Source organism: Vanellus vanellus (assembly GCF_965231255.1).
Source record: "Vanellus vanellus genome assembly, chromosome: 1".
NCBI lineage: Eukaryota > Metazoa > Chordata > Aves > Charadriiformes > Charadriidae > Vanellus > Vanellus vanellus.
In genome coordinates this window covers 190,555,771-190,573,626 of record NC_138905.1, presented here as the reverse complement: position 1 = coordinate 190,573,626, position 17,856 = coordinate 190,555,771, and the positions used below count along the sequence as shown (strand labels likewise).

Here is a 17,856-nt window from a genome sequence, read left to right as displayed (position 1 = left end):
TAGGTTACTGATCTGAGGCATCAAGATAGAATAAATTATGTTCAGTTACTAATCTTGCTTCCTTCCACTACTTGATTCACACAGTCATAGTTTTAACTTGTCACAGGCGACTGAAATTTGCTACACTGCTGTTAAATCAGTAATTTTATGAAGTTCCATATTAAAGGCTACTTGTTAAACAAAACTGCTTTTAAATAGAACACCTAAATATTACAGTTTTATGTTAGCAAACTTTATCCTTTTTAATGTCAGCAGAAATCCCACTGGGAGAGCATCATGGAGAGAACATGCAGGACAGAACTACAGATCCCAAACTGCAGCTCAGTTCCCTTCTCCAGGTGGACTGCATAGCTTCACCAGTGTCACCATTCAGAAGGATCTACACACCGGTGCACATGAGAACATTCATTATGCCGACCTCCCACACATAATGTGAGAGTAGCAGAGCCATGCTTTCAGATGCAATAGGTCCACAGTTGTGTTGACATTTAATCTTTGCCTTCTACGAAGGCAAACTCCAAGCTCAGAATAGAACTTTATTTCCAAAGCACAGTGTATCAACAGATATGTGCTTCTTAATATTTTGAAGAGAGGCATATGTATAACTATGACCACACATATACAAACATACAGAGGCTGTCAACAGCTGTAACTACTGTTGTTATGAAGTATAACAATCCACATACCTGGTTTAACTATGCCATTTCAGATCATTACCTAGTGATTTAGATAATTTTAAACTAATTAATACATTGGTAAATTTCTGATAAAAGCGCTTTTATATGGTAAAAATTAAAGAATTAGAAGTATCTAAAATGTTATTTAATAAATCATATATTAAATCACATAGTATAGGACAGCTAAAACAACAACATCAACACCCAAGTTTTCAAAGTGCAGAAATTCTTACCCAGGACTTCTATTAAACTCCAGAATTGTACTGAATTAAAATTTTTGCATTAGCCCCCCTGTAACAATTTATTGGAGAATGCTCTTAGATTTTTAAGAGGTGAAATAAAAATCTCTTATCACATTTATTAAAAGCTGTAGTTGCAATTTCTAAGATTTTAATTTTAGAAATAATTCAATGTACAACTTTAATAATTAAGCTTTGCTGCCTCTCACAGATGAAATACCTAGATAAAACCATATTTGAAGAGTAATACCATATTTAAACGTTATTTAAATGCCACTGTAGCTCTATTAGCAGCAGCAACATTTCAAAGTTTCTTTATGAATGCATCAGCTCATATTTATGTTCAATTTTGCAAGTATCAGGGTATTATCACGGACTTCATTCAGTTTGGCCACAGCTATCTTTGTTTAGGCCTTTGCTACGTCAGTATGAATGTCCCAAGCACACTTCCTTCTGATTTCAGACTACAAACATCTGTTAATAAAAAGTAAATATCAACATTACTTGTTCAATTCTATTCATGAACGAGACATACATTCCACCACAAAGAAAAAGGCAGGCTAATCTCAAGGCAGCGGGAAACTACAATTTAAAGTTTCTAAATAAAATAAAATAAGTTTAATTGATTAAAAAACAAACCAAAAAAAAACCCAACACACTCAAAAGTATTAGTTATAAAAGTTTCAGTTATATGCTGAGTTTAAAGAAAAAATGTTCTACTACAGAAAGTTTTGGCAATCCCGAGTATTGCTTGCTTCTCTGCATTACACATGTGTTCCAGCAAGGGGAGCCCATACCTCACACACACCTGAAGGTCTATTTTTTACTCTTTCCAATGGTGAGTTTCTGATTTCTGAACCCATAGTCAACTACGGTTACTATGAAATGCTTGTTCCAATAGTTTTTTTTAAAAAGTCTTTTCTACAATTCTCAACAAGTTAAATGGATAATAGTTAATAATGCAATGTGTATTTGACATACCACAGTCAAGGACAACCTTCCTTGTGAAAATTTTCATTTTTTGAGTGAGTTACAATGCACATAGGTGCACTATTTGTAGCACATCAAGGAATTTAGTGTCTCAAGTACTTATTTTGACAACATTATCCTTCAGGTAAATAATGAAATTGTTTAACCTGACTCTAAAAATAATAGATAAAAAGAAAGTTGGAGTAATGACAAGGAGAGATGAAGTCAGGCTAAAAGTTTATAGTTAGATTTCTCCTTTGTGATTTATTCAGTCCAAATTTAAGTAACACTGAAGTTGTTATACAGAGTCATTTGCTAAACCAAAGCCTCCTCAATGGTATGGACATTGGTCTTGGAAGACCTGTCTGTTCCAAACCTTATAATGTCCCAGAAATTCTGGGCTTGGTCTCCTCTATTACAGAGCTGTTGCCAGATAATACTTCATAACATCTTTAATGTAGTTAAGATATTACATTGACGCATGGCATTTCTATATCAAAAGCTACACAGGGCTGGTGCATGGATCCTCAGCACTGGCCTGCACACATCGATACTGTTAATGTTGTTGCTTCCTGGTAACAGTTTTGGTCTGTGCAAAACCACCTCTCTTCTATGCAACGTCTTGGTATAGCTCAAGGAACAGCACAGGCAAAGGACATTCCCCAAAGGCAGCTCAAATGCAGCCATCCTGTTTTGGAAAGTATGAGTGCTTAGGAATGGACTTGAATTATCTTGTGCCAACTAACCTCAGTGCCAGAGAATGGTCTCTGGTTTACTTCTTACCTTAGGAAGATATACCTTAGAAAACAAACTGTAAACAGAAAGGCAACAGTCCTGATTAAAAAAATAGTTGTAAAAGCAGTTTTCTGTTGTAACAGCCCAAGGTAATAAACAGTAATATTTGCATTTGGCTTAAGCTTTGAATGACATGAGACATCTGTTCCAAATGCACAAGCACAGGCCAGGATATACTCCTCATTTCATTTAAAAGAGTAAAACACTAACAAATCTAGATTAACATAGATCAAATTCTGGACTCTAGCTTTCCCCTTTCTCTGTTAGAATATTCATCGGCAAAATGTCAAGCTAATTTCATACTATCATGGACTAAATTCAGTTTTTCAACTTACTGTTACCACAATTCTTATATTCCATACTCATTTCCTTTACAGAGCTGATTCCTACATATGCTGTCTTCTATGGTTTTATAATGAAGAACACCGTGGCAATAGCGAGTATTATCAAGTAGTGAACTGAACTAAGAATGTAAGCGTTCTAAACTAAATGTTGGCCATTTATCATTCAAGATTTGTGGTCTTGGTTTCAATCTGATGCTCTTGACAGTTTCATTGCCTTCCAGTACCGAAACACCTTTCTAATTTAGGGCAACTGGAAGAACAACAGTTCTACTTTTTAAAAAAATATATGTACATCTGCCTATCAAATATTTATAAATGGTTTAATTGTCTCAGTTCTGTTTCTTCCATCTGACATTTAACTATTAATGCAGTAGATGACTCTGATAGCCCATGCATGGCCACCTTTGAGTATTAGTGCCAAGACTCAAGGTACTATGACAATAACACCCTGGAGAAAAACAAAAGAAAAGAAGCAGTAACAACATCCACTAATAAACCTGAACTTCACTATGCACAGAGAAGTTTGACAGCTTACTAACAAACTGTTTCTGTTGGACAGAAATAACTATTTTTGCTTAGCTTATTGTTTCAGCTTTGTTTCTTCACGCATTCCTCTTCTAATTTAGTTAGTTATGCACCTGTATCAATAACTGCAGATCAGAGCAGGATATTTTTATTAACAGTCAGTATCTATCACAAAAATAATAAACAAAATATGCAGAAAAGACAGTAGCAAAATTAATTGCTGTTTGAGTACAGCTTTTATAAACCCTTGAAAGTAAAGCAAGTAAATAAACCTATATTGGAAATAGTTCTTAGAGCGGATATCGGGGGGAAAGTTGTTTTGCCAGACTTGAAAACAGTGACACTCTTCACTCATTTACTTTGGATACTATATATTCTACAGTAAATTAATGTGCATCCTTCTAAGTTACTTAGTCTTATAAACATCCCCTCAAGAGTACTGTCCTTCATCCTTAGCCCCATGGGACATTTGCCATATATTCAGGTTTCTGAAAACACAAAATTAAATAAATTATATATGGAACACCTACCATTGTCACTGTCTCCTTCAGATGGGATACTGTAGCTAAAGTTGTCCCATGTTTGTGCCTGTGTAAGTGTGTTGAAGGAGATAGGAGGAAGACTGAGGGATGGGTCTGCTGGAGAGGAGTGACAGCCAGTCCAACCATGGTGGTATAAGGACCGGCGGGGGGATAAAAGAGGGCAGCAGCAGTTCATATATGGCATTAGGATTGTATGGTAATGACAAAGATGTAATTCAAAGGTGATTAATACAAAATGCGTAATTTTTGAAAAAGAATGAAAGATGGTGCAGAATAAAAAGAACGAAGAGTTATATGTTAGTACTTGCATATCATACATTAAATGCGCAGTTAAAGCTGTTAAGCTTAGCAAGATCATTGTGACCACAGCACTTCACATAACTTGTTTACAACCAAGTTTTAAGAAAAAGTACCCATAGATTTCACATTATAGCCTGACAAGTACATTGACTCTGTGAATCAGAAGGTAAATATATTAGTTGTGAATTTTCAGCAATGAAAAGTTCAGAAAATAAGCATTTTGGTCTTTTTTGTAACTATGTAATAAGAACACTTTCTCTCCCAAAGATAAAGAGAATTTACACCCCCACATGAAAATATTATTACAACTTCCAAGCAGATTTTGACAAGTAGCAACTACGTTATCCCTTGGATTCTGATTCTGTTGAAATATGTTCTGTAAGTACATGTACTACAGATGTTTTCCTTTTGTTTTAATTCACTTAATAGTACATGCAGCACTACTTTTATTTCTTGCTGACTCCCCCAACAGTAAGTCCAAACCTACAATGGGGCCACCGCCCTAGGAAAGTTCTGGTCCTCTGCAGCTTTTACACACTTTCCAGAGACAAGAACAGACACACAATTCCTCTCTCTAAAGGGTGATCCTGAGTCTGCACCACAAGCCTTGGCAAACCTGCACTGCAGACAGTCTTCTAACAAGCACAGATTTATTAATGACCCAACTGGGCTCCCTAAAGCATGCAAAATTGCACATTTCCACAGAACTCGCAACAGAGTCTGGAGACTATTCACGAGATGACTTGTAAAAGTATGTCATGCCTACGGTTCACGACCACCCATCAATTCACTACGGAACTAAACTTGTACAGCAATACAGTCCCTGTTCTCCATCCATTCTGCCTTCTCTCCTTCAACTAGCCATGACAACATCTCTTATTTGTTCCTCAAATCCTTCAGCGGACATTTTTATTCTCTCCCCACCACATCTACTCTGCACTTTGTCTCCTGTCTTGATTGTGGAAAGGCTTTCCGTCCAAGCTTTCCTCCAACCTACATTCTACAATGTCTCAGAACGGGACACTGACAACCTTAAAATATCTCCTGCCTGCTTATCTTCAGCATGTTATCCACCCTTTCAAAAGGTCCGACTGGTTTCCCATTTTCGGGCACAAAATTTAAATCTCTCCTTCTCTGCCCTTCACAATGATGTCACTAATTAATGAGTTTTTCCTATATGTGATCACAATGTTCCTTACCACTTCTGCCACAATTATGAACTCACTCCTTTCTTGGTTTCCTACATGTATTTCCATGTTTTATCTATTGAATCCCACACACAAGCAACATTCATGTTCCTCAAACTAAACTGATTATAAACTCTAGTCTAACTGTCAAACCATATCCCTAAATCAATTTAAAATTACTGTTAAAAGACTATGCTACATAAACAGTTGCAAGGGAACAACTTTTCACTTCACAGTACAAACTGCTTTGTGATTTTGAGTTTTGCCAGTGCTTCTTTTCGCCTCTGAAGGTACAATTTTTTTGTTTGTTTGTTTATCTGTGTTGCTATCACCTTGTTCAGCAGAAACAATGAAACATGGTGACCTCAAAATGGCACAGAACAAAAGCAAAAAATATTCTTGAGTACTGCAAGATGTATTAGTAGATATTCAGGCTTCAGGGTCTGGCATATTAAAAGATATCGTGGCAAGAACTTTGCAATACTCTGAACACCACTCTGAACATTTTAATCAATTCATGAATCAAGCACAAAGTTTAAATTTATTAACTGTTTGAGCGATTCCTTTTCAGAGAGCAAAAGCACTTCCCAAGAGCAAAACTATGGTTCTAAGAAAACCTGTAATTATTGGGGTTTTCTAACAGAAATTTGTTAAGGATTTCAAAATTAATGTGAATTTGAGAAGCACATACTCTATGAAGGTATTTAAAATACAGGAGAAAGTATTCTGAAAAATTAAAAAATCCTTTCTCTTTTTACCTTCTATGTAGATATCTGACCTTTGAAAAGAATCTGTCAAGATGACAAAACACATTCACTACCTCTCAAAACATTTTCTTTGGGTACCATGTCAGCCATCAGATATGAATTTTCCCAATGTTTTGCCTAGCTTTAAAATGAAAGAATAAAAGGACCTTCAGTCCTGAACACATATTATGTTCTAACACAGTATGTACTAACACAGAAGTTTAAGCCACTGCATTTTATCCTCTGGAAGCACTTCATTTGTGCAGGTACTTAAAAAAAATGGAATCCTTACCATAAGTCTAGAACAGTTTACATTCACCTTTCCAAGAGACATAAATCATTATGAAACGATGAGGGGGGAAAAAGTCAAATAGAAAGCAACATTTATTTAAATTGGATTAAAATAAACACAGTGAAAATAAACTCTCAAATTTCAGAAAAGTTTGGCTGCACATATTTTCATTGAAAATTTGCCACTATGTTTTGCACAGAGAACAACGTACACATTTTAGTTAGAACATTTTAATGTTCTTTTAATTTTGCATGCAGATTTAAAAGATTTATAGAAGTAATTCAAATGTAAGCTCTAATGAAGTTAAATAGCTAAAACTTACTTCCAATTAATTTTAAAGTTTCCCCTAAGACCATGAAGAACTTAAATGAAAAAAGCTATTAAAATAAACTGCAAACTGAGCTGAAAAACTTTCCTGGATCACAGAACTGCTGGACCACTAGACTAGCTCAGGGCAATAAAGCAGTACATAATTAACAAGCACAAATTCAGACAGTGATAGGATGGTTCAAATTCACACAAAACTTGCACCAAGTTTTAAAGGGAATACACTGAAGAAACACAACATGACAAGATATGTCTTGACATGAAGAGACATGGCAAGGTAACCAGCTTTAACGGGGAAAACATGCAGGATTCACAAACATGCCAGTATTTTCAGTCATGTACTACCACTACCTGTAAATTATTCTTACGCGTTAGCAAAACAAATTTTAATACTCCTTTTAGAGTAGTTCTATGGTGGGAGCAGGAGAGGAAACAATATGCAGCTTCACTACTCCTTTGCAAGATTTCATTTTTTACTTTGTGCTAATATACTGTCTTTTTATCTGAAGTTGGACCTGAAGTTTTACTATTGCCAAATTCCCCTGTCTTACAATGGTAGTTTAAGGTAACGTGACTGAAACTGGATGTGATGAGGTGAAAGATTGCACAGTAATGGCTTTAGGTTGCTGACTCTGTAGTGTACAATACAGAAAGGAAAACAAATTCAGATTATCAAGTTTTCTGCAACCCATAGCTGTGACGAAAAGACACTGTAGTATCAGTGATATCTAAGAGATTCAAATATATGAATTCGCATTGGTACAGTGCAGAAAATCAACAGATTACAACCAACTGACTTTGGTATTTAATGAGCCTATACACAGCTGCAACATAGACAGGGGAAGAACTGTAGAGTTGTGACATTTGGTCTTCCATCACACTACTTGGTGGATTTTTTTCAAGGGACTACAACCATTGCAATCCCAGAAATACTCTAAAAAAGATTCACTAGGCTATTTTGCCCTGACCTATTATAGTCATTAAGTAAGCATAGGACATCTTGGTGCACTGATATACTAAGATTCAGAAGCACACGTTAAACTAACACTTTAACAAGAAGTCACGGTCTTGCGTTTTCTCCCGCAACGCTCTTTCCAGTCCCTAGCAGCAAACTTCACTGGCAGCTCAGGAGAACACAGGCTACATCCCATGAAAGCAGAAACATTGCATGGGACTGTTTGCCTTCACACACCTTTCTCCTAATGGTGTTATCACAATGCTGCCACTGGACTGTGCAATATTACTCAATGTTTTATTTCTTCCGAATCCTGGAAGGACCCATATGCTCATCATTTAACCTGTACTTTAAATATATAGAGAAATAACAACATCTCGAAAGCATCAGAAACATACAAGGACAGAACCAGAGCTTAACAGTCCAACAAACTTAGAAATGTAACTGAACAGATCTGTCAAACTGTATATCATTACTACATTAGAAACTCAAAACATCCTCTTCATGAAACAAGGTTGGTTCAAAATAATTTTCTTTGCTTTCTAAAACTTTTTAAAAAAGAAAAACCCACCTAAATCTATGGGTACAATTTCTTAAACGTTCAAATGTGAAACTGCTGCCATTATTGCCGAGATATTTTGTTATGGAAACTACAAGCTTGTAGTGGTTTACCAGCATTTGATTAAAAGCATTTGTGGTGAATGTGAGAAACCAGCATTAGTCTCAGGATGCTGAAACATACTGAAAAACCTACAGTTATTCTTTAGAGGTGATGTGAGATGACTTAACAACATTGACTACCTCAGCACAGAGAAGATAAAAACTGAGTTTAATCCTGTAGCTAATCCTGGTTTTAAAGGAAGCTGTTATCCAAGCCCTCAAATACAGCAGTAGTTTCTTGGGTGGTTTTTTTGCTTGCTTGTTTGTTTAAATAAATTGCTGCTTGTTAAAAGATTGATGGTTATGCAGATTTAGTGCACTGCAAATTCATTAAACTCAGCTGCTAGCTAAAGTAAACATCTAATCTTCCTATAAGATGCTTGCTTACACAAGCATAACTACTGAAAGACTCATTGCAATGAACAATTTTCAGAGCAATGCATAAGGTTTTCCAAACAAGCCTAACTATTCACATATATTATTCAACAAACTCTAACAAACCAATTAAGCAAAAATCATAGTTCAATTAGTATGTCTGCACAAATTATGTATATGTATACATGTATAAAATATGAGTATTTATATACATACACACATATTTTTTTAAACATACATGCATATAATTTTATGAAACACCTGATTTATTAGTAAGGGATGAAAATCGATCCATATATAATGTGCCAAATACTTACTTGTTACAAATTCAATCTTGATTCAAACCTATAACCCTAAAATGTTCTAATATTCTTCTAACTTGCATAAAAAAGTTTCATCACTGCCTTCTTAAGGGAAAAAAAATGCAGACATCTGTTAATAACACAGACATGAAAAAAGAAAAAAGCACACACGAACTTGTTAATTTTCTTTCCCTCATTACCTGATCGTGGCTTCAGGCCAAAAGGGATTGTGGTGTTTGTAGTAGGAGACATTGTCGGACTTTTATCCTTGTTCTGTGTAATTCAAGAACATATATCTAAGTAAGAATAACATCCAGAATATCTCGGCACAACTGACTGTATACAAGACAAAAGTTAACAATACTGCACACTACAACTATTCCACCATAATCTGATGACAATATAGCCTCCGTTTTTTATTCCATCCTATTCCTTTCCTGGAAAAGATGAGTTTCTGACCAAAGGCTGCAACGTATTCCTCCTAGCTATAAGCAAGCTCAATTATTTCTCAGTTTTCCCCCATGTAATCACTTGGTTCCATCAAACATACATTTTTGTTGCATAGTACCTTTAGGAAAACAAAGCAAAGACATTTTTTCCTTATACACATTTGTTTCTTCCACAGAAAGAAACCACTCTGCATGGTGTTTTCCATGCAACGCTGAATTTCTATCTAAAAAGAAGAAAAGAGTGATCGCCCTTGACCCTGAACTAGACTAACAGTTGCAGCAGGAAGAATGGAGTAGTAGCATACAGGAGAAGGTGAGGTGTAATCGTCATACCACCAATGGTAACATAGAAAGAGTCCCATAATCAAACTCCGTAATGGGAATCGTATTTAAAAAGTGATTCCTCAGGGAGCCAGGAACTATAGGAATGTGGCTGGGTGCTCATGAATTTGCAAGATGCTCATACACAGTGCAGTGTAGAGGGAGAAGCCCTGTTTCTGCACAGAAAACATGACGGGGGAAAAAAAAAATCTCCGTAAGGAGCTCCCTACTGTTTCCCTTTTTGACCTTCTGCTGAGATTCGCATTGTGAAAGCGATAGGGTCAATAAAATTAGACTCCTCTCCAAAAACTAACCAACAACATGACACAGCTGTGCAAAAAGAAACTGCACTGAAAGCAATAGAAAGTCTTGTAGAACAAGGGAGAGTCAAAAAAAGAAAATGTAGTGGAAAGAACAAAATGTAAAAAAATTAAATGTTTTGTACTAAAATACGTAATTCAGAAACAAGCTTATCAGAAAGTATATTTTTATGCCCTAGTAAAACCTTAAGATGACAAGAATAAACCACAGGCCAAATAAACCACATAGCCATTACTGAGGACCTCAGTCATATTTTCTGTGATATTCAATTACATCTTTCATTTAGTAGATGAACCATTCATATAAAACACGCAAGAGACAAACAAATGGTACTAGCATCTTACCTCATTGTGAGAGGTTTGCCCGCTTGTATTCCAAACAATTAGATCATTCTGTGTTTGGAAAGGAGAAAAAAAAAAAAGAAAAGACAAGATCATTTCAGCAACTATATATATACACAACAACAAGATACTTTATTCCTGATACTCAGATACACATTAATACATAATTCTTTTTTTTCACTGAAACAATTAATACTCATGAATAAGAAATACTTTTATTGCTAGTTGAACAAAATTTAAAAAAACCTTGTGGAACTTATTCACACAATTTGTCATCAATTTTTTAGTTTCAATACTAAGTGACTATAACTGCATTTATAAGATTTTAATATTTGTTGTTTCAAATGCAGTATCCAATTTTGTCTCACAGATTTTGTAATTAAACTATCACCAAGAGTTTAATATGCAAATATAGACTTTTAATATAGATTTAGAGAGAAGTATTCCATAACCAAATCATTTCATAATTGCAATATAACATAGCTTTTGTTACCACTTCTGCTATAGTTAAATGGGAAACATGTAAACAAATATGAAACACAACTATTAATTCTGCATCAGTCATAATTCAGTCAGCAGAAACACAGCTGGCATAAGTAAAAACATTCTAATTCAATTCAAAATCATTTGCTTAGGTTCAATTTCTTTTATCAATAAAAAATGGGGGAAAAACAAAAGACAGCACTTGGAACACCTGGTCCCAACAGTCACAGGGCTTTCCAAAAGTTAGCAAGATGGGAAGAAAGATTACACACCCATTTTGCTTCATGACCTTTCATGGCTACTTTTGAAGCTTAAAAAAAATTCTTCAGTTTTAGACATCTTTCAGAATATTACCTCAACCACTGTATTACCTAGAATAAACAGAAAGAAGAAATCTTACTCATCTGATCCCAGCCAGTTCTACCTGGGGACTCCCATGCCTGAGCACTCCTGTGATCAGGGACTATGTTCTTGCGACAGACCCACTCGTTATGCCTATGCTGCAGGTCTAATCTCTCTCATAGATAGCATACAGGTCACTAGGCAGAATTTTGAATTTATGCTAAATTGAATTAATTTAGTAACACAAGTAGCAACACAAGCGCTTACTGTACTACATAGAATGCAGCATGATTAAAAACTTGCTCTTACAAAATATTTCCATTTTACAGAATGTGTCTAGTCCTCTCACCTGCATAACACAATCCAGGTCAGGCCCTCTATAAGTGTTTACAAACATTTATTTCTTCTTTTTAAAAGGCTCTTAAAAGTGAACCAGCAGTGTCCTTGTTAAACAGTTCATCAAAATACAGAGACCACAGATATTTTGACACTGAATTAGCCTTATCTGTTAATCTCAGCAACGTAGTAAGAACTGTTCCAACTAAAGCGTGGTAACCCCCACAAACAACAACATAACAAAAGAGGTGAACCAACTCAATTTTTTTGAATTTGATATTTCAAAGAAAAAACAAAGACAAAATTAAGACTAACAAAGTCACAAGGATATGATAGGAATATTTGATGGTAACAGGGGTTATACATAAGAGTATTTGAAAAGCATCAAGATAAACAAGGAATCAGGTATTTCATTTTATTGAAGATCTAACTTTGAAGTGACTTATTTCTTCCAGGGAAACGCAACCATTGCAACTACTATGGCATTTATTGGAAGAAAAGACTTTTATTAATTTCATTATATCATTTTTTTCCTGAGATAGCTAAACCCACTAGGATCTTTACACAGAAACTGACAGAATGCAACAATCCATTCCAAATGTTTCCACATTTATTGCATCCAGACCCCTCCATACCTGACTCAATGACCATTTTTCACCCTGTTCACAAGTTCTCACTTCAGGCTTTGCTTTCTCCATAATCGATTCCCTCCTCCTCTGAAATTCTAGCTCCTCTTCAGCATTTTCTCTCTGTAAGATTAAAACCAGACTGTGTATCACTTGAAATAGAACAATATCTTTGTTTGCAAAACTTTACCTCAGAGGCATTTATTATAAACACTGTGATGAAAAGCAAACAAAGTAGTAAGCAGATACTATATACTTGCAGTTCCAGTGCTAAGGGACAGATAATGTAAATCTAAACAAAGTAGGTCATAAAGAATACCAGTTCACCAGTCAGGATACAGATCAAATAATAAGCAGGATATATAACACTGTAAAACTTCAAATCATACTTCATGTACTCTCTGTAACTACAGCAACAGTGCTCTGGGAAAAAAATTTAGTTTACAAAGTATTTTGGAGCTATCCTTAATAAATGTACTGTTTTCCTACACCAGAACAGGGAGATAGAGGGGTGGGTGGTAGACAGGTATGCATACCTGAGCTATGAACTGGCATACATGAAAGCCGCACACAGGGGAAAAAAACAAAGGTGAGAAAGTAACTGATAAACTGAGAAAAAAATTACGTATATACATATAAAAAAATAAAAGCAATTATATAAAAATGTTAAAGAAGAATGAATTTTGTCCTCCAGCCTACTAAGTTTTTCCCTTCCCTACTTGGTAGATTAATAATTGATTAAATTGTTGGCTCATTTCCTGTCTTTCCCCCCCAATTATTTTGTAATAATACACTAATTAACGTACCTGACCAAGAGAAGACATCTCCATCTGCATTTGGCCACTATGTATAAAGATAAACAAATGCAAATATGTAATTCATTGTGTAGAAACTTGAATATGATTAATCTAACAAATGCATTATTTTTATCTAAAAAAAGGTAGATAAACACACTTTACTGTAGACTCCTGAAATTCTAAAGCTGTTGCTGGTTCCATGGGATACAGATTCACACCACTGCTCTCTGAAATATCCATGCTTAATCTGCAAGGTTTGAAATAAAAACATTGCACTGGGGTATAGCTTGGTAACCATTCTGTTCAGTATTTAATTTCAAATAAATGGATATATGAAATTCTTTTATAGTCATGGTTTTAACCGGCTCAGTGTTATCTCTTAACAACTTTTTGAAATGTCTCCTGATGCTTCACTGTCACCAATTCAGCTAAAGCAATGTTAATGCCTTCATCTCAAAAACGTCACCCTGAGCACTGGCTTGCATGAAAACAAAAGGACCTGTTTACTACCAACAACCATGCCATTATCTAGAAGACTGTAGATTTTTATATCCAACCTCTAGCACCCTGTGTTCAAATAGAAGCCAAAGCCCTGGCTAGGTATTCAAATTTAATTTACAGCGGATGAAAAGAAAGCAGCATAATAATAAATTCACAAAAGACAATGATCTGAAAGAAAGCAGTGAATATAGGAAAAGGAATACAGGAATCTGAAGCAAACATCTGAAAATACAGAAAAAGGGTGAGTCTGAAATCCTTTTCCTTTCCAGAACTGAAAGGTTGCTTATATGCACATAGGGTATGCAGATTTGAAACTCTGCAGAACACTAGGACAACACTAACTGAAAAAGCGTTTTACAAGTTTAATAGTCATCTCCGTTAGCCAATATAGCTCCAGTTGATGTGCTTTCCACTGAACTCTAGTCTGTGCATGTTAAGCATGTCAACATCACCTACTGGTTCAGCCCCTGCAGCAGTTTCTCTTTCTAACTCCTAAATGGCCCTCAGCACGAGATGAGGGTAATTCTGGCTGGAGTTGCTTATTTCTACTAGGTTATCCTGACTAGGTGATTAGAGTTATACTGATGCACAAAGGAAATCTCTTTGGGGAAAGTTATAATTTTTGCCATGCTCTCGGTTTTAGTTAAAAGCACATGAAAGCTTTTGTGCCTCTTAAAATAAGGAGCAATGGACGCGTTTAAATTCCTTTGTGGACCTGGATACAGATACAAAAACTATTCAATATGAAAACCAAAATTTTCTCACACTGCTTTATATAATGCAAGTATATAACAAACTGCCATGTAATCCAGTAATCATAATTTCTTTTATGAGGAACGCGTGGCCCAGCAGACTGAAAGTCTACAGCATCATTTGGCAAGTATTGGGCACCCAGGTGTATCTTCCTGGGTAAGGCTGGATGTTAACATACAGGAGACATATATTGAAAAGCCTATATCGCGCTCAAAATTAAAAATAAATATTCACAGTTTAAGCTTAGAAGAAGAAGGTGCAGCCACAAAAAACCTCAAACCCACTATGTGAAAAACTAGTAGAAAAATAGACATGCATTACACGATTACCCATTTTTAAAAGCCACATTTCAAATTTACTATAGTGTTACTAATGAAAGCACATGAACATGCATGGAGAAACATATTAATTTTCTGCATTTTACTGCCGTCTTTAACAAGGAAAACTAAATGTGCAGGAAATATTGGGGCAATATTTAACAAAAAAAAAAAGACAAAATTTAAGGCTAACAACTGAAATTTTTTTAATGTCACTTTTTTCCAAACCAGACTTTTTCCTTTTTTTAATTGCAACACTTCTCCCACAAAGTAATAAGCCCCATATAAGGTGCAGAAGCAATGGTATACTATCTCACACAAACCACAGGAACTAAAATGCTTTCCTAATTTGTATGACTTTTTATTAAGCAAAAATACTTGCAATTCAAGTATTTAGTATATGATTCAAGAATTCAAGTATTCTCTATATGATTCAAAATAAAGCCAGATAATTGTCTCTAGAAATACTAACAGGAGTGCATTTCTGTCCTAAAAAGTAGGAAGGTCTTCTAGGTGAAAAAGCAGTATCAAAATAGGCATTTAGACTAAAGAACAGTGTAGTCGCAAGAACAAACAGCCAAGAGAGAGGAAGGAGAAACAAGGATACGTTAGGCTGGAAGCAACAAGGAGGTTTCTAGTCTTCAGCGAAATTAAGCACTAAACCAGCTACATCATAGAAGTAAAGAAGAAAAATTAGTTACCGTGTTTTGAAATGAACTTAATTTCTGAAGGTGGATACACAAAGAAAAGCAATAGCAAGCATCTGGACAGAACTACCTACACCACTCTTGTCAGACCTTTTCAGTAGGACAAGCATTTATTTTCTTTTAAATACTCGTTCCTTTGTTTATTCACAGATCCAGAGTCATTCCACCTGACTTTAGCCACTTCAAATAGGCACCTAAATTATAAAACCTTGCCTTCTGTAGACAGGGGATATCTAAATAACTTTCTCTAGCTGCCTCTTAGTCCTTTTGATTTCAGAGGGAGGCTACAGAAACTCCACCACTAATTCAGGCACCTCTTTTATGTGCTTAATCTGGGTAGGATGAAGCTGGGCCAGAAGACCTTCTCCAATCCCCACAAAATACACCAAGCATGGCTAAGTAGAGGAGAGCCTATAGACCCTAGAAGAAAAATGACTATCCTAGACAAAACTTCAGAAAGTCACAGTAGTGTACACAAGATGAACAGTTAAAGCTTTCTCCACCTCTAAATTTAGGTTTCTTTTATGCCTGAAATCCCTCTTAATTTACTGGGAATCTTGTCTAGATACTTAGAGAGAAAATGTACATTTCCTTCTTAACTATCTAAGTGCCTCCTGAAAAACATCAGTATGCTAAAAAAATACTTCAAAACTCCAGAGAACTTTCAATTATCAGTTAAAAAAGAATTCTAATGTCATTCACAAAAAAAAAAAAACCAACCCCATTACATTAATACATCAGCTGTTGTAAGCATACCTGTTGGGATCTTGTAATAAATCTACTGCTTCTCTTAGCTGTTCTATCATTGCTATATCAAGAGTTTGTTCTTCTGATAAATTTATTCTACAACAGAAAACAAAAGCATTCAAAAAAAGAGGTATAACAGCAATTATGAAGGGTATTCTGAATTTCAGTTTGTGAGCTGTATCTTCCAACTGGCACGCAAACACTATAGAGGGGAAAAACCAGCCTCTGTGCACACAAGTATGTGCTGAATTTATCGAGTTTCTTTCAAAAAAAATCTCAAGCACTTTGTCCTTAACAAAGCTCCCCAACCTAATACATATATAAACAAATGCGATGAACTAAAACTTTTAGCATTCAATTAAACAGACTGAATTCTAAAATTTAAAATTTATTTACGAATATTTGACTCTTCCTAACTGCACTCATCGCATGTTTTAACACAAGTAGTAAATACAACGCTTCTTTTAATGGACCAGCATGCTTTCTTTTGCTTTTCAACATTAGTAATTCTTTTGGGGGTTTAGAAACATAATCTCCTGATAATTCTGCCAATAGGGCTCTTTCAGAAAGTACTTATTCTTCCTTTCCTTCAGTTTTCGGTTTTAAATCATATAGAACTCCACTGTTCTGCTCAGTGACAACTTCACAGTACACTGTCATGCTAAATGCCCTTTTCTTATGCACTCTCCTCAGCAACTGATGTTCTCTTGCTCTGTTCATGAATTAATGTCTATGAATTAATGATTGCTTCAGGGTTAAAATTATGACGAAAGAAAAAAGACTGAGGGAATTTTTCCAATTAAATCACTTTTTAAAAAATGTACATTACATTTAGACCTTACGAGTTTTGATAAAATCCTTTTTTACCAATGCCATTAACAGCCTAAATATCAAAATACCTAGTTAAAAAGCTTGCATTCTACACAGGTAAAAATATTGCAGCATTATTGGTGCATACAAATTAGTCGTCATATAACATCCACTCTATTCAGCAATAACGTGTAAAACATTGAGCACACACAGAGTGCAAAGCTGTGCCTCTGTCATGCCTCCAAGTCTACAAAATTATTAACTGATAAGGAAATGCCAGTTCTGGTCAATCTAATGAAATGACACTGCTAATTACTTAGAGATACATAAAAAATACTTACATTTCGTCTGTTTGCCATTGTGTGTCCTCTTCTATTCTCAGTAATTCATCACACTCAGCTGCTCTGCTCTGTAAGCAGACAAAGTGATACTAAGAACTGAACTTTGTAATTAAGTAGGCAGATAAATTTTGCTTTCAGACTCAGTGCTGACCTAATTTATGTAACAGTTTAAGGTGCCTAGTTGAAGCAATCCAATACTTCTGCTCCACTCCTCACTCTACCCTCTTTTTAAGATACTGATTACAAGATCTTCTATTCACTATGCAGATTTTATTGAGGTCAACAGCCCTTACCCTCCTTTAACTGTAAAAAGAAAGTCAAGCAGCATGAGAGTTCTGTGTCCCAGATTTCATTTGTGCCTTTCCAGTGTATGCAAACAATGCTTCTACTAAGCTTGACCTTAACGCTCCTCTTACTTGTTCTCCTCCT

The 17,856-nt window shown here is 35.4% G+C and overlaps 1 protein-coding gene across 1 annotated transcript in view; it reads right to left on the bottom strand.

Moving 5' to 3' along the window:
- Nucleotides 1-17,856, bottom strand: part of LRCH1 (leucine rich repeats and calponin homology domain containing 1) — a 136,481-nt gene that overhangs the window by 27,924 nt on the left and 90,701 nt on the right. The window contains exons 10-15 of the mRNA XM_082483849.1: nt 17,428-17,495; nt 16,286-16,372; nt 13,261-13,297; nt 12,464-12,577; nt 10,671-10,718; nt 9,436-9,508 (exon numbers count right to left, since the gene is read on the bottom strand). Coding sequence (XP_082339975.1) covers nt 9,436-9,508; nt 10,671-10,718; nt 12,464-12,577; nt 13,261-13,297; nt 16,286-16,372; nt 17,428-17,495 — 427 coding nt within the window. The remainder of the gene's footprint in view (nt 1-9,435; nt 9,509-10,670; nt 10,719-12,463; nt 12,578-13,260; nt 13,298-16,285; nt 16,373-17,427; nt 17,496-17,856) is intronic.